The sequence below is a fragment of the Podarcis gaigeae genome (genome assembly GCF_964106915.1).
Source record: "Podarcis gaigeae genome assembly, chromosome: 14".
Taxonomy (NCBI): Eukaryota; Metazoa; Chordata; class Lepidosauria; order Squamata; family Lacertidae; genus Podarcis; species Podarcis gaigeae.
In genome coordinates this window covers 13,945,620-13,968,151 of record NC_139690.1, presented here as the reverse complement: position 1 = coordinate 13,968,151, position 22,532 = coordinate 13,945,620, and the positions used below count along the sequence as shown (strand labels likewise).

Below are 22,532 nucleotides of genomic sequence, written 5' to 3'. Positions count from 1 at the left end.
GGCAGAAGCCATGACATTGTTATGTCTGAAACATGCCAGTAGAAAGAAGAGAAAGCACAAAGAAGAGCAACGAATCATAGGTTTGAGAGGTCAAGACTTTGTCTCACATCTGTTTCAATCAGCGCTTTTTTCATGGGAGTGTTTTTTTGGCTCTCACTCTGCCCTTCGTTCCCAAGCTGAAGAACAGTTATTTGTGTCAGCTGCAGAGTGATTTCTTCTGGCTGTTGGTGGCCTGCTGTACCATTATTCATCAAGTTTATTCCCTAGTCACCAACTTGATGTCCAAGAAGAAGCTCAGCTAGTAAACGCAGGCATTCCTGTTGGTGCCAGTCCAAGAATTAGGACATCATTGCTATTGAAATGGCTCATCATTTCAAAGCTTAATTTATATCTGCTGCATAATGATGTATGCACACTAAATATACACCTGGGAACATCAGTGCTGAAATGTAACTTTAGAGACGTACAAAACGTTAATCCTTCCAGTGCTAAATGAGAGTTGCCAGGGCAATTTGCCTGAAAGCCATTTCCTATTATATTTATTTACACGCTTGCCTTCTACTCTGATAACTGTTTGGTATTCTCCAGTAGGTGAGGGAAAGAGAATTTGCACTGTGCATTTTCAAAAACACCTGTTGTCAAATATTCCAAGGCTGAACCATGTAATAAAGACAAGTTAGAGACTTATTTCAAATGTTATTGAATTCCATGAGATTGTTTAGTATTTTTTCCACCAGTGCAAGATATAGTTAACAGGTGCCCCTATCTTATGGATCAAACTGCGGCAAGGCCAGCATCAGAGTGCAATCCATCATATTCTTGGCAACTGGAAAAGAGTACACTTGCCAGGAAAAAAAAATTGAACCCCATCATTTAACTACGCTATTTGGCTGAACTACATTATTTATATATTCATTATTTATACATACAGCCCACCCTTCACCGACTGGTCCCAGGGTGGGTTAGATAAATAACCACAGTTTAAACAATATACAATCCATTAAAAATCATTAGATTAAAAACTGCAGAACCAAACAAAATCACAGCAATGGTGCAGCAATACAGCGGGCAGAGAAACATCCATTCACCAAAAGAGCTGACTAAAGAGGTATTGTCTCAACCTGATGCCAAAAGCTATGCCACAGTGGTGCAAGATGCATTTTGGAAAAGTGGGCATTCCACAATGGCAATTTTCTCTCCTCACGCCTTCTGCTTTGCTTAATCCAGTGGTTCCCAAACTTTTACAGATGGTCACCCTCCACCCTTTGGTTCCATAAATACATCCCCAGTGCTCTACCCCCCCAAAAAAAACCTATTCAGAACAGTGGCTTGCACAACCCACTAAGGAATATGATATCACAATAAAATTCAAAACAGCAACAATTAATTGCACCTTAATTCAACAAAACTGATGATCCAGTGATACCAGTTTTTCAAAGTCTGATAATCATGGGTGCCGCCATTTTAGCAAGGCAACTGTTCTGAACATGGGTTTGTTGGAGCAGCGACAACAGCGACACCTGCTAGACCCCCCCCCCCATTCAGCGAAGGCAGAAACCTTGACAAGCTTTGGGACTCAACCCATTTGACTCATTCCCTGCAATGAACACTGGGAAATGTAGTTTCCTCTGCGAAGGGATGTGAAGTTTAGTTTCCCTCCTCCATCACAAAAGCTAAATAGTGAAAAGGAAACTGCGTAGCTACAACTAGCCAACCTGCAGCCATATTACTGATAATTGTTAAGAAGAAGCCAATTTGCCAGCTTTGGCTTACGTATTTCTATTTTCCCATCACTACGCATCCATGTTGGGGAAGGAAGGCATGGCTGCTACACTTTTAATATGAACCCTACAGGAAGAAATCCAACAGACAAAGCTCTCGTGAGCAGGACTTTAAAGAGGGGCATTTTTGAGGGAGTTTGGTAGAGGAGTTTGAGGGGGAAGCCTGGAGTGCTGTCTCATGGTGCTCCAGTGCTCACTGGAAGGACAGATCCTGAAGCTGAGGCCCAGTACTTTGGCCACCTCATGAGACGAGAAGACTCCCTCGAAAAGACCCTGATGTTAGGGAAGATGGAGGGCACAAGGAGAAGGAGACGACAGAGGACGAGATGGTTGGACTGTGTTCTCGAAACTACCAGCATGAGTTTGACCAAACTGCGGGAGGCAGTGGAAGACAGGAGTGCCTGGCATCACTGACGGAGGAAGAGGGGTGCGGGGGAGCATTCTGCCCCCGGCAGTACGATCCCAGTGGGGTGCTATCGCGGCTGCCCCCCTGCCAGCACTGGGTGCCACGCCCCCGCAGGTGGCACGGCACGCCCCCAGGACGAATGCCACGCCCCTGTGGGCGGCATGCCACACCCCCGGGACGCACGTCCATGGGATCACAAAGAGTCGGACACGACGAAACGACTAAACAACAACAATAACAATAACAATAGGTAGGGCAGATAGTTATATCAAATAAACCAGACTTGCACCACATAAGCTGAATGCAGCAACCTGGTCATGTATGTGATTTCCTAATTGCTTGGTAGTTTACTTGTTTTGCATTCTTTGGCATCTAGCAAAAGCAAGCTAGGTATGGTGCCTGTGGGGTTGGTCTACTTGGCTGGCTTTGTATAGCTTAGTGGGGTGTCACAGTTTGCTTTTTTATTTAATTACCAGTTCATTGCCAAGGTAGCTTCTTTGTGATTGTTTTTAGGCATCAGGTAAAGGTAAAGGTACCCCTGACCATTAGGTACAGTTGCAGAATGAAGTTGCATTGCACAAACATTTTCACCCTCACCCTCCCCATACGCCTTTGCAAGCATGTTCAGATATGGGCAAGTGAGAGTGGAAATGGAATGTTGTTCCCTTTGCTGGATAATCTGGGCTGATGCCCCCTTCCCATGCAGCACAGGCATGTCGACAGAGAAATGGTCGACAGAGAAATGGGGGTGTGCTCCGTCTTTCGCATCTCCCTCATTCAAACAAAGTAATGGAGCGGGGCTTTGTTTACCCCCATTGATGTAATTGTTTAGCCCGTTGTAACATGGTATCAGGGGACGCGGGTGGCGCTGTGGGTTAAACCACAGAGCCTAGGACTTGCCGATCGGAAGGTCGGCGGTTTGAATCCCCGCTACGGGGTGAGCTCCCGTTGCTCGATCCCTGCTCCTGCCAACTTAGTAGTTCGAAAGCACGTCAAAGTGCAAGTAGATAAATAGGTACCGCTCCAGCGGGAAGGTAAATGGCGTTTCCGTGCGCTGCTCTGGTTCGCCAGAAGCAGCTTAGTCATGCTGGCTGCATGACCCGGAAGCTGTACACCCCGGCTCCCTCAGCCAATAAAGCGAGATGAGCGCCGCAACCGCAGAGTCGTCCGTGACTGGACCTAACAGTCAGGGATACCTTTACGTTTAAGATTAATAAAACAAAGGGCACGTCATCAACATGCTGAGTGAAATTGTCACTTGCTTTTCTTCTTTTCTTTTCAGGAGGCTACATTATTCTGGAGGGACGCAGGTGGCGCTGTGGGTTAAAGCCTCAGCGCCTAGGACTTGCCGATCGAAAGGTCGGCGGTTCGAATCCCTGCGGCGGGGTGCGCTCCCGCTGCTCGGTCCCAGCGCCTGCCAACCTGGCAGTTCGAAAGCACCTCCGGGTGCAAGTAGATAAATAAGGACCGCTTACCAGCGGGAAGGTAAACGGCGTTTCCGTGTGCGGCTCTGGCTCGCCAGAGCAGCGATGTCACGCTGGCCACGTGACCCGGAAGTGTCTCCGGACAGCGCTGGCCCCCGGCCTCTTGAGTGAGATGGGTGCACCAACCCCAGAGTCTGTCAAGACTGGCCCGCACGGGCAGGGGTACCTTTACCTTTACCTTTACATTATTCTGTGATTTATAAGGTTTTGAATAAAAACCCATAAAGAATATGAGTCCTTTATTCATCTGCATGACATTTTCCTTATTATTTCATTATATTCTTAAGATGGTTGCATACTTACATTGACTAATGTGAAAAGAAGGAAGAACTTTCAGCATCCTTTATTTGGCAGTTTATATTGATGGTTTGGGCATTCAATCTGAGAGAAAGTTGACTTTGCCTACTTTCTGTTTTGTATAGTACCTAGATGAAATATGAATAAGGATGCTCTCTTGATGCACATTTTATATATTAGTGGCTTAAACCATGCACTTTCATGTTGGTGTGAAATCCAAAATACATAGCTTTATCATGGGTAAATTCCATGCTATTCGTACTCTTGCAATCTGCTTTATAGAGCACAGATCTAACTGGAAACAGAAATCCCCCACATGTTCCAGCTTTGGAAATCTGTAATGTTAATCATGAGAAAATCCAGACATGCTGATAGAGATGATGTCACACTTTTGCCCCCTATTCGTTTGAAATACAAGGTTGAAGCAGGCAAATTGATTTCTATAAACTGCCCTAGATGACTTGAGCTAGCAAAATTTCTAATAGCAGATACTTCTCAGAAGCCTCCAGATTAGCCTAAGAAATTTATAGTGATTTTTTTTATAGAAGTGACAGAACAAATAGTCAAAGTTTGGCTTCTTCTCCAGCATCTGACTCTTTAAGAGGAGGTTCATCTTACATCTTGTAATACTTTCTGGCTATCAGATGAATTTGGTTTGTATATCAGAGTAGGGCTGTCCCCAAGGAGGGGTTAAATAGGGGCAACTGCCATCAGCCCTGTACTCATCTAGGCCTGCACAACTTGTAACCTGTTAGCTGAATGAATGCAGCCCACCAGCCATGTACTGTATCCCGATAGGCACAACCCACATGCTTCTGCAGGCTCAAGCAACCAATCAAAATTAGAGTCATCCGTGAGCTGCCATACCTGACCAAGTAGGTGGTTTCCAGCTTAGTGGGTCACAAGCTGTTCATGCCTCTTTTAAGACAAGTGGGGTTTGTGGTGTGCAAATGAGATTATCTGAAGCCATAACCAAAAAAATAGAAAATATATGTATAAGGGGTTGTTTTGATGCAACTTAGTGAAACATTCAAAATAACTATTTTAAGTATCTGGAAGTCAGGTGCAAATGTTAAATACACCCATAGAACAAGGTAAGGTGTATCAACAACTGCACCATCAACAACTGCACCAGCATAACACACACAGTTTATATTTTATTAGACCTGCAGAGATGTTCTGCCAGTGCTACTGTCAGACATACCAGAATAAGTCTTTTGAATCAGGCTGACACTGTGTTTAGCACTGGGACCTTCACAGTAAGGTAAAGGTAAAGGAACCCCTGACCATTAGGTCCAGTTGTGGCCGCCTCTGGGGTTGCAGCGCTCATCTCACTTTATTGGCTGAGGGAGCCGGCGTACAGCTTCTGGGTCATGTGGCCAGCATGACTAAGCTGCTTCTGGCGAACCAGAGCAGCGCATGGAAACGCCGTTTACCTTCCCGCTGGAGCGGTACCTATTTATCTACTTGCACTTTGACAAGCTTTCAGACTGCTAGGTTGGCAGGAGCAGGGACCAAGCAATGGGAGCTCACCCCGTCGCGGGGATTCGAACCGCCGACCTTCTGATCGGCAAGTCCTAGGCTCTGTGGTTTAACCCACAGCGCCACCCGCGTCCACCTTCACAGTAGGACGGAGCTAAATGCAGTTTTACATTTCATATAGTTTTGTAAAGAATTTACTTAAGAATGTATTTTGATATGACATAAAACTAGTTAATGCCAGACAGTATTCAATTTCCATAGACCAGGCACGTCCAACTCCCAAGAGACTGCAATCTACTCACAGTATAAAAAGAACATGCCTGCCATATACTAATATGGTTGGAAAGGGCGAAAAGACCTGGCCCTTTGGTATGTTTCTCTAAACAGAGTAATACACATGAACCACAGAGTTTTGCAAACATATAAGGAGCACCACACAAAGCATAAAAGAATCTCTAGGTGATTCAGGGAAGCAAGGTCCATAGTACATGGAAATGGGGGAAACCAGCTCTCTAGAAAATGTTATCAGAGTGCCCAAATTTGTTTAGTGTATTATTAATGTAGAACTGTCAGTGTGCATAAAAAAGGCAGGTCCTTGTTCCTATGTGCCTACAATCTAAATTTCAATGGGAGCGACAGGAAAGGAAGAGGAGGAATGGAACATGGAGGCAGGTGGAACAGGAAATAAATACACAAGTTTAGTTGCATATATTCAGGCTTAGTTTCGCTGGGAACAAAGGGGGAATTCTCATGGATGAGATGGGTTTCAAAGAAGGGATTTGAAGTAGTATAATCTAGTTCAAAGGTAGCCAAAGTAGTATCCTGCAGACATTGTTGCCTACAACTCCCATCATCCTCTAAAAATTGCCATGCTGGTTTGGGCTGATAGGGGTTGTAGTCCAGCAACATTTGAAAGACACCACAATTACCACTCCTGATCTAGGTGTTTTCAGAGAGAATTACAAGCATAAGGGGCAGCGAAGGAGAGTGTGCATGCAAAGTACCTTTGGAGAGATGACAATAGAAGATGTGGAGAATAGAAAGTCAGAACAAGGGTAGATGAGAAGCCAAAGAGGGTTTTCAGTGTGAATGTGGACTTCTTAGGCATGCCTGGACTGAAGACAGGTGTGGATAAGAAACCCCCATAGGGTTTTAATGAGTGGTGCCACATGTTCTGAATGATGAGATTGGCGAAATATTTCGTTTCATGTCAAGTATTTCTGTATCGCTTTTAATCAGAAAAGTCCACAAAGTGAATCACAGTTATTTTAGCAGCAGAATTCTAGGGGATGATTGAGGTCTGACAACTGAAGGGCAGGCAAAATGGTTGCACAGTAGTGGAAACAGGAGACAAATCATTTGTCATTGTTTTTCTTTAAAGTTGGGGTGGAAATCCACCTTACTTATGGGGCAAGAAGCTTCAGTTCTAGCTGTTTCAGAAGAAGTGGACTGGAGAGCAGGGAATAGATATTTCATCAGAATATAAATGAGTCATCCTATAAAACCGTATATGTTTGTGTAGCTTGGGTTGAAACCAGCAAAATTATTTGCCCTCACTATTGCAGCAAATAGTAGAATGTTAGAGATCTGGTAGCTAGAAACCTTCATAGTTTTCAGACTAAGGGACTAACTGCATTTCTGCGCAAGCACATAGTGCAAGGACCCATCATTGGCTTTTGTAAAAAACAAAGCAGTGGGGATTCTGAGCAGTGAAGCAATGGATTGAGGGGCTATCTAGCCCTTTACCCACTCACTGTTTTCCCACTCCATATTGTTGTCATCAAATTGATTCTCTCTCTTCTCTCTCTCTCTCTCTCTCTTTCTCTCTCTCTCTCTCTCTCTCTCTCTCTCTCTCTCATTGAAACCCCTCAAAATTCAGATGTGCACCTACTTAGGTATTTATGTCCTATGCCATCCTTTACCTCTCAGAGTGACTTACAGAATCAGTACTAAGAATATAAAAAAGCCTGCTGGATCAAGCCAATGGCCCATCTAACTTAACATCTTGTTCTCACAGTGGCTTACTATATGCCTGTGGGAAACCAGCATCCTGTCTAGCAGTCACCCATCTATAGTCCCTTGTGGTTAAAGGTAAAGGTAAAGGACCCCTGGCGGTTAAGTCCAGTCAAAGGCATCTATGGGGTTGTGGCGTTCATCTCGCTTTCAGGTTGAGGGAGCCGGCGTTTGTCCACAGACAGCTTTCCAGGTCATGTGGCCAGCATGACTAAACCGCTTCTGACGCAACAGAACACCGTGATGGAAACCAGAGCACAAGGAAATGCCATTTACCTTCCCACCACAGTTGTACCTATTTATCTACTTGCACTGGTGTGCTTTCAAACTGCTAGTTTGGCAGGAGCTGGGACAGAGCAACGGGAGCTCACCCCGTTGCGGGGATTCAAACCGCCGACCTTCTGATCAGCAAGCCCAAGAGGCTCAGTGGTTTAGACCACAGCGCCACCCGCTCCTTTAGACCCATATTAACAGGACTGGAGCACAAGAGCACTTTCTTCTCCTGTAGTTTCCGGCAGCTGGTATTCAGAAGCGTTGCACCTTTAACTGTGGAGACAGAGCATAGCCATCCTGGCTAGCAGCCATCGATAACCCTCTCCTCCGTGAGTTTGCCTAATCCTCTTTTAAAGACTTGCAAGTTTGTGGGCATCACTGCCTCCTGTGGAAGCAAAGTTCATAGTTTAACTATGCACAGCATGAAGAAGTGCTTTCTTTTGACTTTCTCTAATCTCCCAACATTCAGCTTTATGGGATGCCCACAAGTTCTAGTTTTAGGAGAAAGGGAGAAGAACTTTTCTGTGTCCACTTTCTCCATGCCATGCATAATTCCATAAACTTCTATCATGTCACCACTTACTCACCTTTTCTCTAAACTAAAAACATCTAGACACTGAAACCTTTCTTCATAGGGGAATCGCTCCATCCCCTTGATAATTTTGGTTGATCTTACTGGAACCTTGCAATGACAAACCTAGACAGCATCTTAAAAAGCAGAGACATCACCTTGCCAACAAAGGTCCGTATAGTTAAAGCTATGGTTTTCCCAGTAGTCATGTATGGAAGTGAGAGCTGGGCCATAAAGAAGGCTGATCGCCAAAGAATTGATGCTTTTGAATTATGGTGCTGGAGGAGACTCTTGAGAGTCCCATGGACTGCAAGAAGATCAAACCTCTCCATTCTGAAGGAAATCAGCCCTGAGTGCTCACTGGAAGGACAGATTGTGAAGCTGAGGCTACAATACTTTGGCCACCTCATGAGAAGAGAAGACTCCCGGAAAAGACCCTGATGTTGGGAAAGATGGAGGGCACAAGGAGAAGGGGACGACGGAGGACGAGATGGTTGGACAGTGTTCTCAAAGCTACCAGCATGAGTTTGACCAAACTGTGGGAGGCAGTGGAAGACAGGAGTGCCTGTCGTGCTCTGGTCCACGAAGAGTCGGACACGACTAAACAACTGGAACCTTTTCTAACACTACAATATCCTAAGGCAGTCCCAACCCTGAGGCTCACAATCTAGAAAGACATGGCGGACAAGGAAAAATGAATGGAAGAGTACATGTTCCTTCAACCCTACAGGGGGAAAGCCATGGGCAGAGATTTTGGGTAGAGAAACAGAGGGCGAGGGAAGGATTAGACACTGCTTTTACTTTCCTTCATCTGATTTTCTTTTAAATGATCAAGGGCTGGGGCACCATGGCACATATTTACAAACATCTAGTTAGTCCCTAGGTGCAATTGCATGGTGTCAGGTTAGATAGCAAAGACATAGGAGTTGGTTTATAGAGAGAAGTGGAGCAGCATTAAACAGTTCTGCCCCCATTTGTTTCTCACAGGCTGTAGCTATCTATAGTGGCACACGCCTCTTTTTCATTGCAACACCTACAGCAGAGGAAAAATTGTCCATTTAGTAATATCCATTTTCTAGCCATTACATATTTTACCTCCTCTCTCTCTTGAAATTGGTCTTATGCATGCATATTTCCAGCACTCTCTTCTGTTCTGTATTACTTGGAGTTGGCGTAGAAACAAATTAGAATGCAACTGCTCTTCAGTGATTTCTGTTTTCTGCTCATTTTAGAGAAGGAAGAATGTAGGCATCTGGGTTTAATAGAATGTGATGGTGTGAATATTCAGTGACATGATTTTGTGGCTTTCACAAGATACATTGGCATATGGAGAGGTCATCTCAAAAGTATTTGTTTCAGATTAATATACCTAAGACCCTCACCCGCATATAGTGGCAATTTGATTATCCAGTAATTCCAGTTCATATGCAGACCGCCACATGTGTAAGGACTTCCCCATCTTTTTTTCAGTGGACAGGTACAGCTTTATACATTAGTATTATTATTAATACATGCACAGAGATACCCTAACTTATAAAGTGAACAGCATGCTTGTATGGGATCATCCATACAAAGATCCCTGGAGCACCTGCAGAGTGCTGAAATGAGGGTCCTCAGTTCAGAACACTAATTCTGGATTTGATATACTAAAATCAATATGATTGCTTCAGCATGTTGAAAGAAAGTAAATTCAATCAGTTTAATTGAGTATTACTCATAAAGATAGGTGTGATAGAGGCTTCTCCTGCTACATGATATGGTTGAGGCATAGATGAAAATTCAGACTACTTTTTTCAGTTGTGTGTTAACTGTATAGCAGTTTTCAGAAGGATATATAATACAATGCTGTACATGTAAGTATATTTAAGTGCAATGTACCTAAGACAGTCTTAGTTACATGTTATCTTCCCAAACCTATGCAAAATGTATATACAATTTTGTTCCTGTAACTTCTAATCCCACATCTAACAAGATTGCTTTATTCATTTAAAAGCATTAGCCTATATACCAAATTCAAGATTGTGTGAAACAAAGATCTAAAACATATCTTAAATATGATAAACTGAACCATTAGCTAGCCTAATAAAAGTTTGTTTCTATCACTGTTGGTCAGTGTGAGGTGCTAGAAACTCATCCAGAAATGTAGGAGGCAACAAATGAAGAGATAAAACACAAGCATAGCTCTCTTTTTCAGCATTGCAGAAACTGGTGAGAAATGATTCTCTGTTCTCTATGGAACATATTGTTGTTTTATTTACTTGAATTTGGCATATCAGTGGGTCCCTGCTTGTAGTAGGGTCCAGAAAATACCTCTAGGTTTGGTTTGATGTCCTTACATTGATATTTGGTCTATTCCAACTGCCTGCCTGCTAGATTAAAATGGACTAATACAGACATCAACATTAAAATAAGGTGAATCACAGACCATGATGAATTGTTTCTCATAAGTATTTAGACAGAGAATTGAGTAGATCAGATATCTATTTCCCAAGACACCATGTGTTACTGTGCTATACCACAATTAAGTACAAGAATTGCTGATCTACTTTTTACCGTTATCATCAGCATTGAAATATATTGTTTATTATTGTAAATAAAAAATTAGTATATATACAGTACTTACCTGTGCACAATAAACACATACCATCATAAGATCTATATATAATGCTATTAAAATACTTTTGGATTAAAAATCTTTTTAGAGATGTGTGTCAACATCAAAATTGGCATTTAACAATCTCCTGCAGGTTTTTAAAATAGGTTGCCTTCCCTATTAAGCTAAATAGATAAAAATCATGGATGGAGCGACAGAAGAAAATACTGTTACATTTTATTATCATTGTGGACCCTGAAAGAAATTAGTCTTCATTCCAGGTTTGGCAAAGTATTTTGCAAGGCTAGTTTTGCAGGCTAGTTTTTGCAAGGTATCATTCATCATTGTCTCTGCTTCAATTTGAGGTGTGGATAAGTTTTCCTATGGTGTTAAGACATACTTACAGGTAGGGTGTATACTACAGGCATTCTTTAATATTTCATAATAATTTTATGAGCATAGAGCTTTGTGGTTTGAGACTTTTAATACTTAACAACCTTAATTCACTTGTTATAATAGTCTTTTTCTGTTAATAGTTGCCAGCTGCCAGTAATACATTAGCAGATCTACAACATATTGGAAACGTATTCTTGAAAATGACGTATTTCAAAATCAGTACCAAATGTCCTGCCACATTATTAGGAAGGCATAGTCAGTATGCTTTAAAAGAACTAGGGCACCATAAATTACACTAAGAAGAAAAAATCCGACAGTACATACAGAAACAAAACTATCCATTCATATTGCAGGAGAGAGATTACTTACTGTAGTTGCTGTTACGCTCCAATACTCCTTTTATCTTGCCTCTCTTATCAATCTTGATATACCACTGAGTTCGACAGAAAAGTCTTCTTACTCTTACATTCCCCCCTTCCATATAATCATAACTTCTGGTATGTCGCTCAGGGGAAGAACAGTTTGCATTTGTAGCCATTTGCTCTGGGGTCATGTCATTGCAAGCTAATGATATAGCGCCCACGAGGAAGATAATGTAAAAGTATGATCTGTAGAGCAAAGTTGGCAGGATCCATGTCAATATCCATTTGTGCATTATAGTGCAGTGTTCTGGGTACTCACGAACAACATAATGAAAAAAATCCGTCTTCAGTAGATCGTCTTTCCTTGGTCATTGACCTGTCCTCCTCTGCCTTTCCCTTGAATTGTAAAGTAATTTAACCAGCGACTGTTCCCTCTTCCAGAATTCCAGTCCTTACTATTTTTAAGATGCAGGTATCGAAGAGAATCGATAGAAATCCTTTCAGCCTGGATATCCTTTAAAGAAACAGGTTGCAGTAACCTCGGCTGCTGCGTCCTCCTTTGCTACTTGTATTCTCTGTTCGCACTGAAAGCAAAAGAACTATGAAGAAAGTGGTATGCATAATTTTTTATGGCCATTACATAAGCAAAGCAACTATCTTTCATGCTATGGGAATAAAACAGTAGCGGGGGGGAAGGGTTCATGTGTATGTGAGCTAGAATTTCTGTCATTAACATGGCATTTTAAATGTTGATATGCAGCCCTCGTTTCTCCTGTTCTGTAGTTTTCTAGTGAGTCTGATGATTCAGTTAAATTGCCAAACTCTTCAGGAGAAAACCGCTATTGCATCCTCTTTCACTTGATTGCTTCATGTATTTGTCTTAGTAGTAATTTCCCTAAAAGCTTGCTCTGGTATCTAAGATTTATCAGGACAAAGTACACTCAGTTCTATTTTTTACATAGTCCGTATGTATACAGTTCCATTGCCACTGCTTCATAATACACTGAGAGCATTGCTTCTGATACTACAAAATCATGACAACGGAAAATGCTGTTAGCAGCTAAGAAATCTTTTAAGATGTTTTAAAGAAGACAGATGACTTACTTGCTCCTGTTGATAACAGCTGGACACACAAGTATTCCATTTCTGTTGTCTGCCTTTTGCAACATGAGACGCTCTACTGTAGCTACAAACTTTCGGAGCTCAGAAAGACTGCGACAGAATCATAATTGTTTCCATAAATCAACATGCGCGCAAGAGGGTGTGTGCGAGCATGTGTGCGTGTGCGTGCACACTTGTGTGTGTGTGTATGTGCACTGTTAAGTCTGTTCAGGCTTTTTTTTTTTTTTTAAGGAAAACCTTTGCTGACCTCTCTTGGAAGCAATTAGGACACAAGCAGTCAGCTGTCAGTTGACTGCATGAACAAAAATAAAATGTGTGGAATTCTATGGTCATCAGAGGGAGCTATCAACATGGCTGATGCCCTGAAACTCAAACCTGCCACTTTTCTAGAAAGACTGGGTTTTCTGACTCCAGTTCATGCACTGCTCGTATTGCCTCCTTATTTAGTGAAGCATAATTCTTTTCTGAATCATTTTCCAAATCCTGCTGATTCCTCTCCGATCACTGCTTCCCACAGATAATGGCACAGAATTGTTATTTCTTACAGGCAAGGTAGATTGAGGGCGTTAGAAAAAAAATCCAAAAAATATATAAGCTAACAAATGCTTCTGTGCATAATCAATCATATCAGTGTCAATCAAAAACTGAGCTAATCTGTGTTTTCTGCTTTCTGCAAGTGCGTTTTTTCACCTACAGATACATGGTTCTCATAATGGAAACACAAACATAAATGGAGGGCAATACACCTTAGAATTAGCTAGCGTTGTATGAATCTGCTCCTATATTGTGTATGAGGGCTTCTGCAGAGCCAATGCAAAGGGGAGCCTTGGACCAGCTGCTGACCTCAGTAACAGGACAATGGCTGTCAGTGGCTCTGCTAGTTTTAGCTAACATTCCCTCTACTATTTCCACATGTTGGTGATTTTCCAGTCACCTTTCTAGTAAAAACTTAATCTAAGTGGAAAGCCCTCTTTATCTCGAGTAATGAAATGATGGTAACTAAACAAGCTAATTCCACCGATTCCTACAAACCTTTCTACCCGCTCTACACATTGCAAAAACTTTTAAATCTCAGTGGCAACCTTCAAAGTCTCCCAGAGAGAGTAGCTCATCCAGTAGTCAGCATTTGTCTAACACTAGCTCCAAAGGAAAAGTCCCAAGCAAGATGGTAGAGTAGCATGCAACCCAAAAGAATTAGATTGCTCAATTGGTGGAGCTCTTAATCTCAGGGACATGGATTCAACCCCCACATTGGGCAAAAGATTCCTGCATTGCAGAGGATTGGACTAGATGACCCTCATGATCTCTTTCCAACTATTTTTAAAAAATTTAAACAACATTTGTTCAAAAGTTCCAGTTTTACAATTCTATGATTCATAAACATGCCCAGGAGGTTGCTGACTCAATTCCACATAGGAGATTAATAATAATAATAATAATAATAATAATAATAATAATAATAATAATAATAATAATTTATTTATACCCCACCCATCTGGCTGAGTTTCCCCAGCCACTCTGGGCGGCTTCCAATCAAGTGTTAAAAACAATACAGCTGACTCCACGCAAAGAAGTCACCATCCACATTTACCTTTCCTCCACTCTTTCCATGCGCTGCCTGTGCTTTAAAACTCCATGCTTGAGCACCTGGTTTGTTTGTTTTTGCTCCAGAGCTTTCCCCATGAAAACCTGTTCTTTAAAGCTCAATCAGAGCAGAGGGCAATCTGCAGAAAACCCGATTTGATTGTGCCAATTGAGCACTAAAGAGCAGCTTTTCATGGGGAAAGCTCTGGGGCAAAAAAGAAACCCACATTTGGTCACGGAGCTTATAAACGTGAACGCAAAAGGTGAGTGTGGATAAGCCCGTTATTTCAGTCAAAAAGGGGATAAAATGAGCCAACCTCATTTTAAGTATGTAGCATCTTGCCAGCTATTTATTTATAAAAATATTTATATTTCCCTAATTCATACAGAACATATCAAAGCAGTTAACAGCTGTACATAAAACAATACAATAAATACCATATTAAAAAAAATAAAAGTCCAAAATCAGAAAACCAGTGTGGAGATATGTTTTCTTAAGTGCCTGCATAGGCCTTACAGAATAGAAGAGTTCAGCAGGTGTGTGAAAGTTGGAACAGTACTAATACTTTTCTGATTTACTAATTGACAGTCATTCCATGTGTAAATCCAGTAAACCGACTGACTATGATAAATATCACTGGGTGGGACAACTGACTCATACTTGTGATGTCCCTGCCTCTTATAAATGTTAAACTTGACTCTGCTGTAATGAATGTAATAAATGGGTATTTAGTGTGTGTAGGAGTGGTAGCTAAATTGTGTAAAATTATTCTCAAGCATGTGCCCCAGGTGTTCAAAGCAGTTTATTTCTTAAATGTCTCTTATACGGGTCAGTGAAACAGCACATTCTTGGGATTTCAATGGATAAATCTGTGTACTTGAAAACATTTTTTCAAGACACATTTTATAATAAATGTTGCAATGCAGAGCCCAAAATCTTCACCTCTGTTTGCTTTTCTGGTTTGTTGATGGTGCACACTTGTACCAGCTGGTGATCTATGAATTTGCATACTGTGAAAAGGCAAAAGGAGTATTTAAAATAAAATTAGGCTCCTGTATAATGAACAATTATTTGATTCAGTCTGTGACCCGCAACTGGGATCAACAGCTAGGATTTGGTGTTCAGCAAGCTATACAGAAAAGGTGATTAGAGACTCAACATGATTCAGTGTTGTGGATTTTGATGTTTCTGAATCAATATTTTATTGAAATATATTTTAAAATATTGCAACATAAAGCAACGACATAACAAAAATAATACCTGAAAAATATTAAACCACTGACAAAAATATTATGCCACTAAAAGCATTCAGAAATGTAATAGAAGCTCCATTGGTCAGGCAGGGAGACTTTTTATTTCCCCCCATAAATGTTTACGAAAGACCAGTTTTTTGGTCATTGTTTTTTTACTTGCTTGTTTGCCTTGGGGGTCCCTTGGAGGAAGGGTTTGTTAGAATTTCAGTAATTTATTCTGCTTCTTTTGAAGAGTTGCAAGAAAAAGAAATCTAAAAAACAACAATCTTGGCATTGTTTTCATTGTGGCCCACCTAGGAGAGTTTTGCTTTAACCCTTTAACTCTTGCTGGTGGTGGTTGTTTTTAAGTTAAAGGGTCAAAATTATCTTCTGCCTGACAAGTTACATCTTGGATTAAAAAATTATCAGGTGTATCTTCCTTTTATTTTTTTCCATTCAGAAGTAGTAATCATTCCACTTTCTCCTTTAGCTGTGTCCTGGCAGGGGAAAAGAAATAAAGCTACAAATCTCTTTATGCCATGGAGCCAGTCTGGCTCAAGCCCTCTGTGTCTCCTGTTTATCAAATATGCCGGAACAGACAAGGTGATAAAGATCATTTCCAGTTTGGCCCTTAGAAGTCCAGTTTCCAGGTGCCTGCCCAGTGAGAAGGAGGTTCTGGCAAAGAGTCTCGATTAAGCAAAGGCACCCGAAACATGAACCAAAAATGGGATTTTACCCAGTGAGCAAACACATTTATAGTAAGCTGCATTTGCTGGAAATGTTTATATAGTTCCTTGCTGAATGTTAATACAAAAAATGCTGATAGAATGATCTTAAGTGTGTTTATTTTGTAACAGGGAAAGAGGATGGATTTGTGGGAATCGAGTAGGAGTAGGGTCAAATAAAACAACTTTTTCATGAATACCTGACATTTTCAGCTGTTTAAAATTCTAAGTCCTTGGAATCCTGAAGGATTTTTATGAGTTTCTTCTTGCTGGCACAGATACTAGGTCTATACCTCACATACTATTTCAAACCAAGTTATAGGCCTGGTGTCTTGTCAGTTGTCTTGAATGGTGTCCTTTGGTGTGGGTAAGGGGGCTAACATACTGTACTTTAACCTGTTTTTAAAAACCTATACAGTGACAATTAACTTCTCCCATCTAACATTAGCTGGCATGGGAAAAGACATCAATACATCAGTAAACCCGTTTGTGACAAATTGACTGGGATCTTTCTCTGAAATTATTTCAGTCACATCATCTTCCCATGCCCACGAAGTGAGCAAAGGGCATGAAAATCCCATTGTGATATTTTTTCTGGATCCATTCTAAGGGGTAATTGGAGAAATGGCTCTCCATATATACAGGTAGGATGAAGTTCGAGAAGAAACGTGAGGAAGTTTCAGGACTCTTAAATTCAAAATAACATTTCAAATAGCATGTGTTTACATGAACATGGAATCCCTGGGCATCTAATAAGACTTTTGGTTACCATCTGACATGCTCATAGGTTGCTCTAGGCATGCAGCAAACGTGCCCACAGTATTAATAGTACAGTGCAGTGGTACCTCGGGTTAAGTACTTAATTCGTTCCGGAGGTCCGTTCTTAACCTGAAACTGTTCTTAACCTGAAGCACCACTTTAGCTAATGGGGCCTCCTGCTGCTGCCATGCTGCCGGAGCCCGATTTCTGTTCTTATCCTGAAGCAAAGTTCTTAACCTGAGGCACTATTTCTGGGTTAGCGGAGTGTGTAACCTGAAGCGTATGTAACCTGAGGTACCACTGTACTTCATGCAGTGCAGGGGGCGCAGTGCGTGGATTAAGTTAAAGTTTACAGAAGGTTCTGTGGCCACAAGCCTTGCACATGGTGCACTGTGAGCAGGGACTGAGCAACAGGAGCTCACCCCGTCGCGGGGATTCGAACCGCCGACCTTCTGATCAGCAAGCCCAAGAGGCTCTGTGGTTTAGACCACAGCACCACCTGCATCCCTACAGTGGAGGTAGAATATAGCGAATGTGGCCAGTAGCCGCTGAGAATCCCAAAGCTAATAAATATCCTATAATATTCATACTTACTTACCTGCTTCATGAAACAGACATGAAGCAAGAGTTAGGATTAGGATTACCCAAAGGTCCTATTTCTTGCTTTCAATTTCCTTGAGCCAGATTAGCATTTTGAAGCACTGTTTGAAGACAGTGCCTTGTCTGCATAAAAAGGGAGCTAGCCCCATCTAGCTTGAGATGAGTACAAAATAGTGGCTGCACTCCTGCAACAGGGAGTCAAGCATATACCCATCCATGGAAAGAAGGCAGATCTCCAAATAAAGCAGGGAGCAAAGAGTCCAGGAGAAATGTGAGGATCTTAATGTTTGCCTAGCCAGCTGCTAAAACTGTTAGCACTTCGGCCTCAGCAATACCACTTTAGGTTTTTGTGTGTGTTTTTTTAAAATCAAGCAGTATATAAATGTTACAAAATAAATAATACAAGCGGGAGAGTAGATTGGGAGTTCTAGATTCAGTCCCACTTCCGATCCTTCACCTTACTGGGTTTACATTTTGCTTTATTGGTCTTTTCAGCAAGGTAGTGTGGTTGTCTTTTTAACCCCCCCCCCCCCCCGGTTTTCTGTATAAGTCTAAGGGGTTGCCTGTAGGTTTTCCTATGGAGTGCCTTCCTAACAGTGTTGAAGGCCCTATGGAGATCCCCAGAACAGAAATGCATCATAATAAATTTGTCTTTTGCCCATTAGAAGTGATTGTGCTGCTCCACTAACACAGTGTCTGGATAGGTGCTATATTTAGAATCCTTTCCACGTTCATCTTTTGAAGCTCCAAACCTGCAACTTTTATTTTTTATTTCACAGAGGAGCTTCTCCAGCCTTCATTCTAGTCGTGGCCAAATGTATTATTTAACCCTGATTTGGTTCTTATAGCACAATCAAAACATGTTTTTGAGAATCTTGGTGGTCTCAGCAATCCCCCCTCCCCTTTTAAGTCTGGGAGGGATTTTTATTATTATTTTATTTTAAGCTCTTTCCAGTGCCTGCTCCATTCTTCTGAAATACTTACATAGTCACCACTGCCACCCAAACCAGTCCATGTTTCTAGAAACGCCCTCGGGGCATTCTTTTTATTTCAATTGATTTTCTCTAGTGTAGTTGTTTATCTTTTTTTTCGATCTGGTCATAGAAAGCACATCTGGTTCCTGTTTTAATCAGTATTCCTCTGGGAGCAACATCATATTAGAGAGAACTAGCAGTGCTAAAACAATAATCCATAATGATGCAACTTCTGGAAATCTAAAACGGTTTTATCCACTGTTTTTAGAAGTGTGCTAATGGTGTAGGCCAACTGACTCCTTTGTAGATAAAACTTACAAAAGGTCTTAATAACAGATATGTGGATGCATTGACATAAGTGAACAATTAAGGCAATCAGCAGTTTCTGCTTCTTATTCTATATTTAAGTCCTGCTGAAGCTCATGGCTATGGTCTCATATCACTTACACCAAAGTAGTCCCACTGGGTTTGGATTACTCCTGAGTAATGTATTTAAGGATGATTAAGGAATCTGGATGCCATTTCTGCTGCTGTAAGGCCATTAACTTTAATGGGACTAAACCAGTTTCAGGAGTAATTTTTGGAATTCTTACGGGTTATTTTACCAACAGATCACATAGCATAGACTTTCTTGACAATGCGCATTGTCTAGTACAGACTTCTATATCTTGATAAAAAAAGATAACTGAACGTGTGAGCTGATTTGCTCACAGACCCATTTATTCAAATGATTCTTAAATCTTTTTAAGCTTACAGAACTGATTTTTTATTATTCAAGCCATTTGAAGGCAATTTTTAAATATGGTGACTCGCGGCTGAATTTGCAGTAATTATAAAAGCAAAGGTGGAAATTTTTATAGGATATTATTAATAGACTGAGCCAGTTCAAAATGTATTATTTGACAAATTAAACAGTATGGAACTATACAATGCAGTCAGCTTACACATATGTTACAAGTTACATTACTATTACTAGAGAGATGGAGACAATGGTGCGTCAAGACACAACAGAGGACAGAATGTGATATGATAGACCAAATTGTTTAAATCCAGGTCTGCCGCTACCTCACATTAAGTTAAGGCCTCCAATTTTTAGGGCAAATGGGAGTATGTGGGTCAGAAACCCTTCTCATGTTCACTGCTTACCTCTCTCTCTTTCTCTTTCTCTCTCTCTCTCTCTCTCTCTCTCTCTCTCTCACACACACACACACACACACACCAGACTTTTTTCTTACCCAAACTCAATTTCAGTAGAGCAGCTTAGCTAAAAAGACAGGCTCTGGGAAGATAAGGCACGTGGAGGAGATTTAGAATCCCATCCATATTATAATTTATCTCTTAGTAACAATGATATCCCACACATTCTGTACAGAGTACTCTCACCATGGCACTTAGAGATAAATTAGAATCAACATAGCTGTAAAACATCCAATAAAATATCAATGACAATAAAATCATCAGATTAAAAAGCACCATATCCCGTGCTTTGCGTGGACAGGCGGAGTCCCCAGATCCCGAGCGCCCCCCCCCCGTCATGTGGAATAACGACTCAAGACAACGTGCTATGGGATTAAATTGGCCACAACTTTATTAAATTTCAAATGTGGGTAGACCTTGGCTCAGGCATTGGGCGTTCTCCCTCCCCAGTCCCCAGCCGGGAACCTAGGGAGCATCAGGGTTATCCAGTGGGGGGGGGATGGGCCGGCTCTGGAGAACATATGTTCAAACAGAGATAGCCGCCCCCCTTACACCGCCACCGCAGGGGAGAGCAATGACGACCTTTCGGCGTACGGTCAAAGCCTCCCTTCAGAAACCCCTTTAACGGGGAACCCTGGTATCGCCGCCGCAAAGAGGAAGATGGACTAAAGGATTCCGCCCAAGGCCTGATACCGCCAAAGTTGTGACGTTTTGCTACGGGAAAGGCGAAACCTGCCAATGCAGGGAAATTCCTTTCCAGCCCTTTAACAGCGACCTTAACGTAGCAGCGCCTGCATACCTGTGAAGAAAAGTTAACCTGCAAAATAAGACATTAACTGAGGGTGGGTAGGGTGGGAGAAGCTCTGGAGCCAAGTGAGGATTCCCAGGTAAGATCCTCCCTCTATTGTGTGGGCAGGTAATCCCTCCCCTACCTGGCCTGGTCTCCTTGGCAACGCTTCCCCCAGGTGGGATTGGACAACTGATTGAGGTAGGCAGGGACCTCCAGGTATCCCACCTGAGGGAAGGCAAAGCCAAGCCTATGCTGTTGGAGCCGCTCCAGATCTATGGGCTGCACGGGTCCACGCAAAGGGCGCCCCCCATTTTAAGCGGGGAGCGGTCATTACTTCTGGAAAAATGGTGCTGGTACTGCATACCATTGAGAACCCCCAGAAAAAAGCACTGACCATATCAGAAACCCAGCTGATGTTTAAAAGGCCCAGGAGAGCAAAATGTATTTGCCATGCACTGGAAACATGAGTTCAACTGCTGGGCAATCCTCCCTTTAGAGACCCTTCTACAGTTGTGCTGTCATGGTCAAAGAGGCCCTCTTTGTAGTTGTTGTTGTTGTTGTTGTTTAGTCATTTAGTCGTGTCCGACTCTTCGTGACCCCATGGACCAGAGCACGCCAGGCACTTCTGCCTTCCACTACCTCCCTCAGTTTGGTCAAACTCATGTTGGTAGCTTTGAGAACACTGTCGAACTATCTCATCCTCTGTCGTCCCCTTCTCCTTGTGCCCTCAATCTTTCCCAACATCAGGGTCTTTTCCAGGGAGTCTTCTCTTCTCATGAGGTGGCCAAAGTATTGGAGACTTAGCTTCACGATCTGTCCTTCCATGAGCACTCAGTTACCACTCGCTTAACTTCAGAAGGTAGGAGCATCTTGAAAGACGCATCCAATGTAGATCATATGCTCAAAAACATGTTAAATTAGCACTCCTCTGAGAGCAACATCATATCAGAGAGAGGGTTGCAGCCAACTAAGTTTTACTCAGCATGGACCCTCTGAAATACATTAAATCAAATCCATTAATTTCAATGAGTTTGCTCTGAAGAAACCTTAGTTGGATGAAATCCAGACTTCACAGTGGTAAATCAATAATCCATAGTGATGCAACTTCTATTCATATAAAATAGTTTTGCCTCCTGTTTTTAGAAGTATACCGACTGACACTTTTGTAGATAGAAATAACAAGCGAATGAGACAGTCACTGGGAGGTAAGTAATTCTAAGCTGTGCAGGGCTTTAAAGATAAGCACCAGCACTTTGAATCTTGGAAATTGATTAGCAGCCCCCGAAGCTGTTTCAAAAAGGGCCTCCTGGGGCAGTCCCAGTTAGCAGTTTGGTGGCTGTGTTTCAAACCAACTGAAGTTGCCTTCAGGTCTTACTTGGCAGCCCCACGTGGAATTCACTGCAGTAATCAAGCCTGGAGGTTATCATTGCATGGTTCGCTTGGCCAGGCGCTCTCTGTCCAAAAGTGCCAGCAGCTGGCATACAAACCTAAGCTGGCAGAAGGCACAACATGCCACCTTTGCCACTTTGATCTCCAGTGGCAAAGCTGGATCAATCAGCAATTACAGAAAATTAATCTTATGGGATATGTTATGCATCCCCATCCTGGACAGATTGAACACTAGATCCCTGGTCAGACAGGCTACCTACCAACAGTATTTCCATCTTGACATAATTAAGTTGCAGTTCATTGGTTCTCCTCTAGCCCATCACTAATCCCAGGTACAAATTCTTCACTTCCTCTGCCTCACCTGAACCCAAATACTCACTAAGTCTTTGGCCACCATCTCTGCAGAGGTAAAACACTCACTTTATTTTAAAATTCTGGTCTTCCATTTTATTGGTGAATATGATAGACTTCACAAGCATGTCTGCCACCAGCACATCTCAT

General features: G+C 42.1%; 2 protein-coding genes across 7 annotated transcripts in view; one reads left to right on the top strand and one right to left on the bottom strand.

Annotated features, from left to right (window-relative positions):
• FAM227B (family with sequence similarity 227 member B) overlaps window positions 1-22,532 on the top strand; it is a 108,421-nt gene that overhangs the window by 57,499 nt on the left and 28,390 nt on the right. The gene's annotated exons all lie outside the window — the stretch shown is intronic.
• The window catches only part of FGF7 (fibroblast growth factor 7), a 56,260-nt gene that overhangs the window by 32,115 nt on the left and 1,613 nt on the right, over window positions 1-22,532 (bottom strand). The window contains exons 1-2 of one of the 3 annotated variants that reach the window (XM_083712956.1): window positions 12,763-13,151; window positions 11,666-12,257 (exon numbers count right to left, since the gene is read on the bottom strand). In XM_083712956.1, the coding sequence (XP_083569082.1) occupies window positions 11,666-11,951 (286 nt within the window). In that variant the 5' untranslated portion in view covers window positions 11,952-12,257; window positions 12,763-13,151. Of the gene's footprint in view, window positions 1-11,665; window positions 12,258-12,762; window positions 13,152-22,532 lie in introns of those variants that run through there. The other 2 variants (XM_083712957.1, XM_083712958.1) reach the window with 2 other exon arrangements.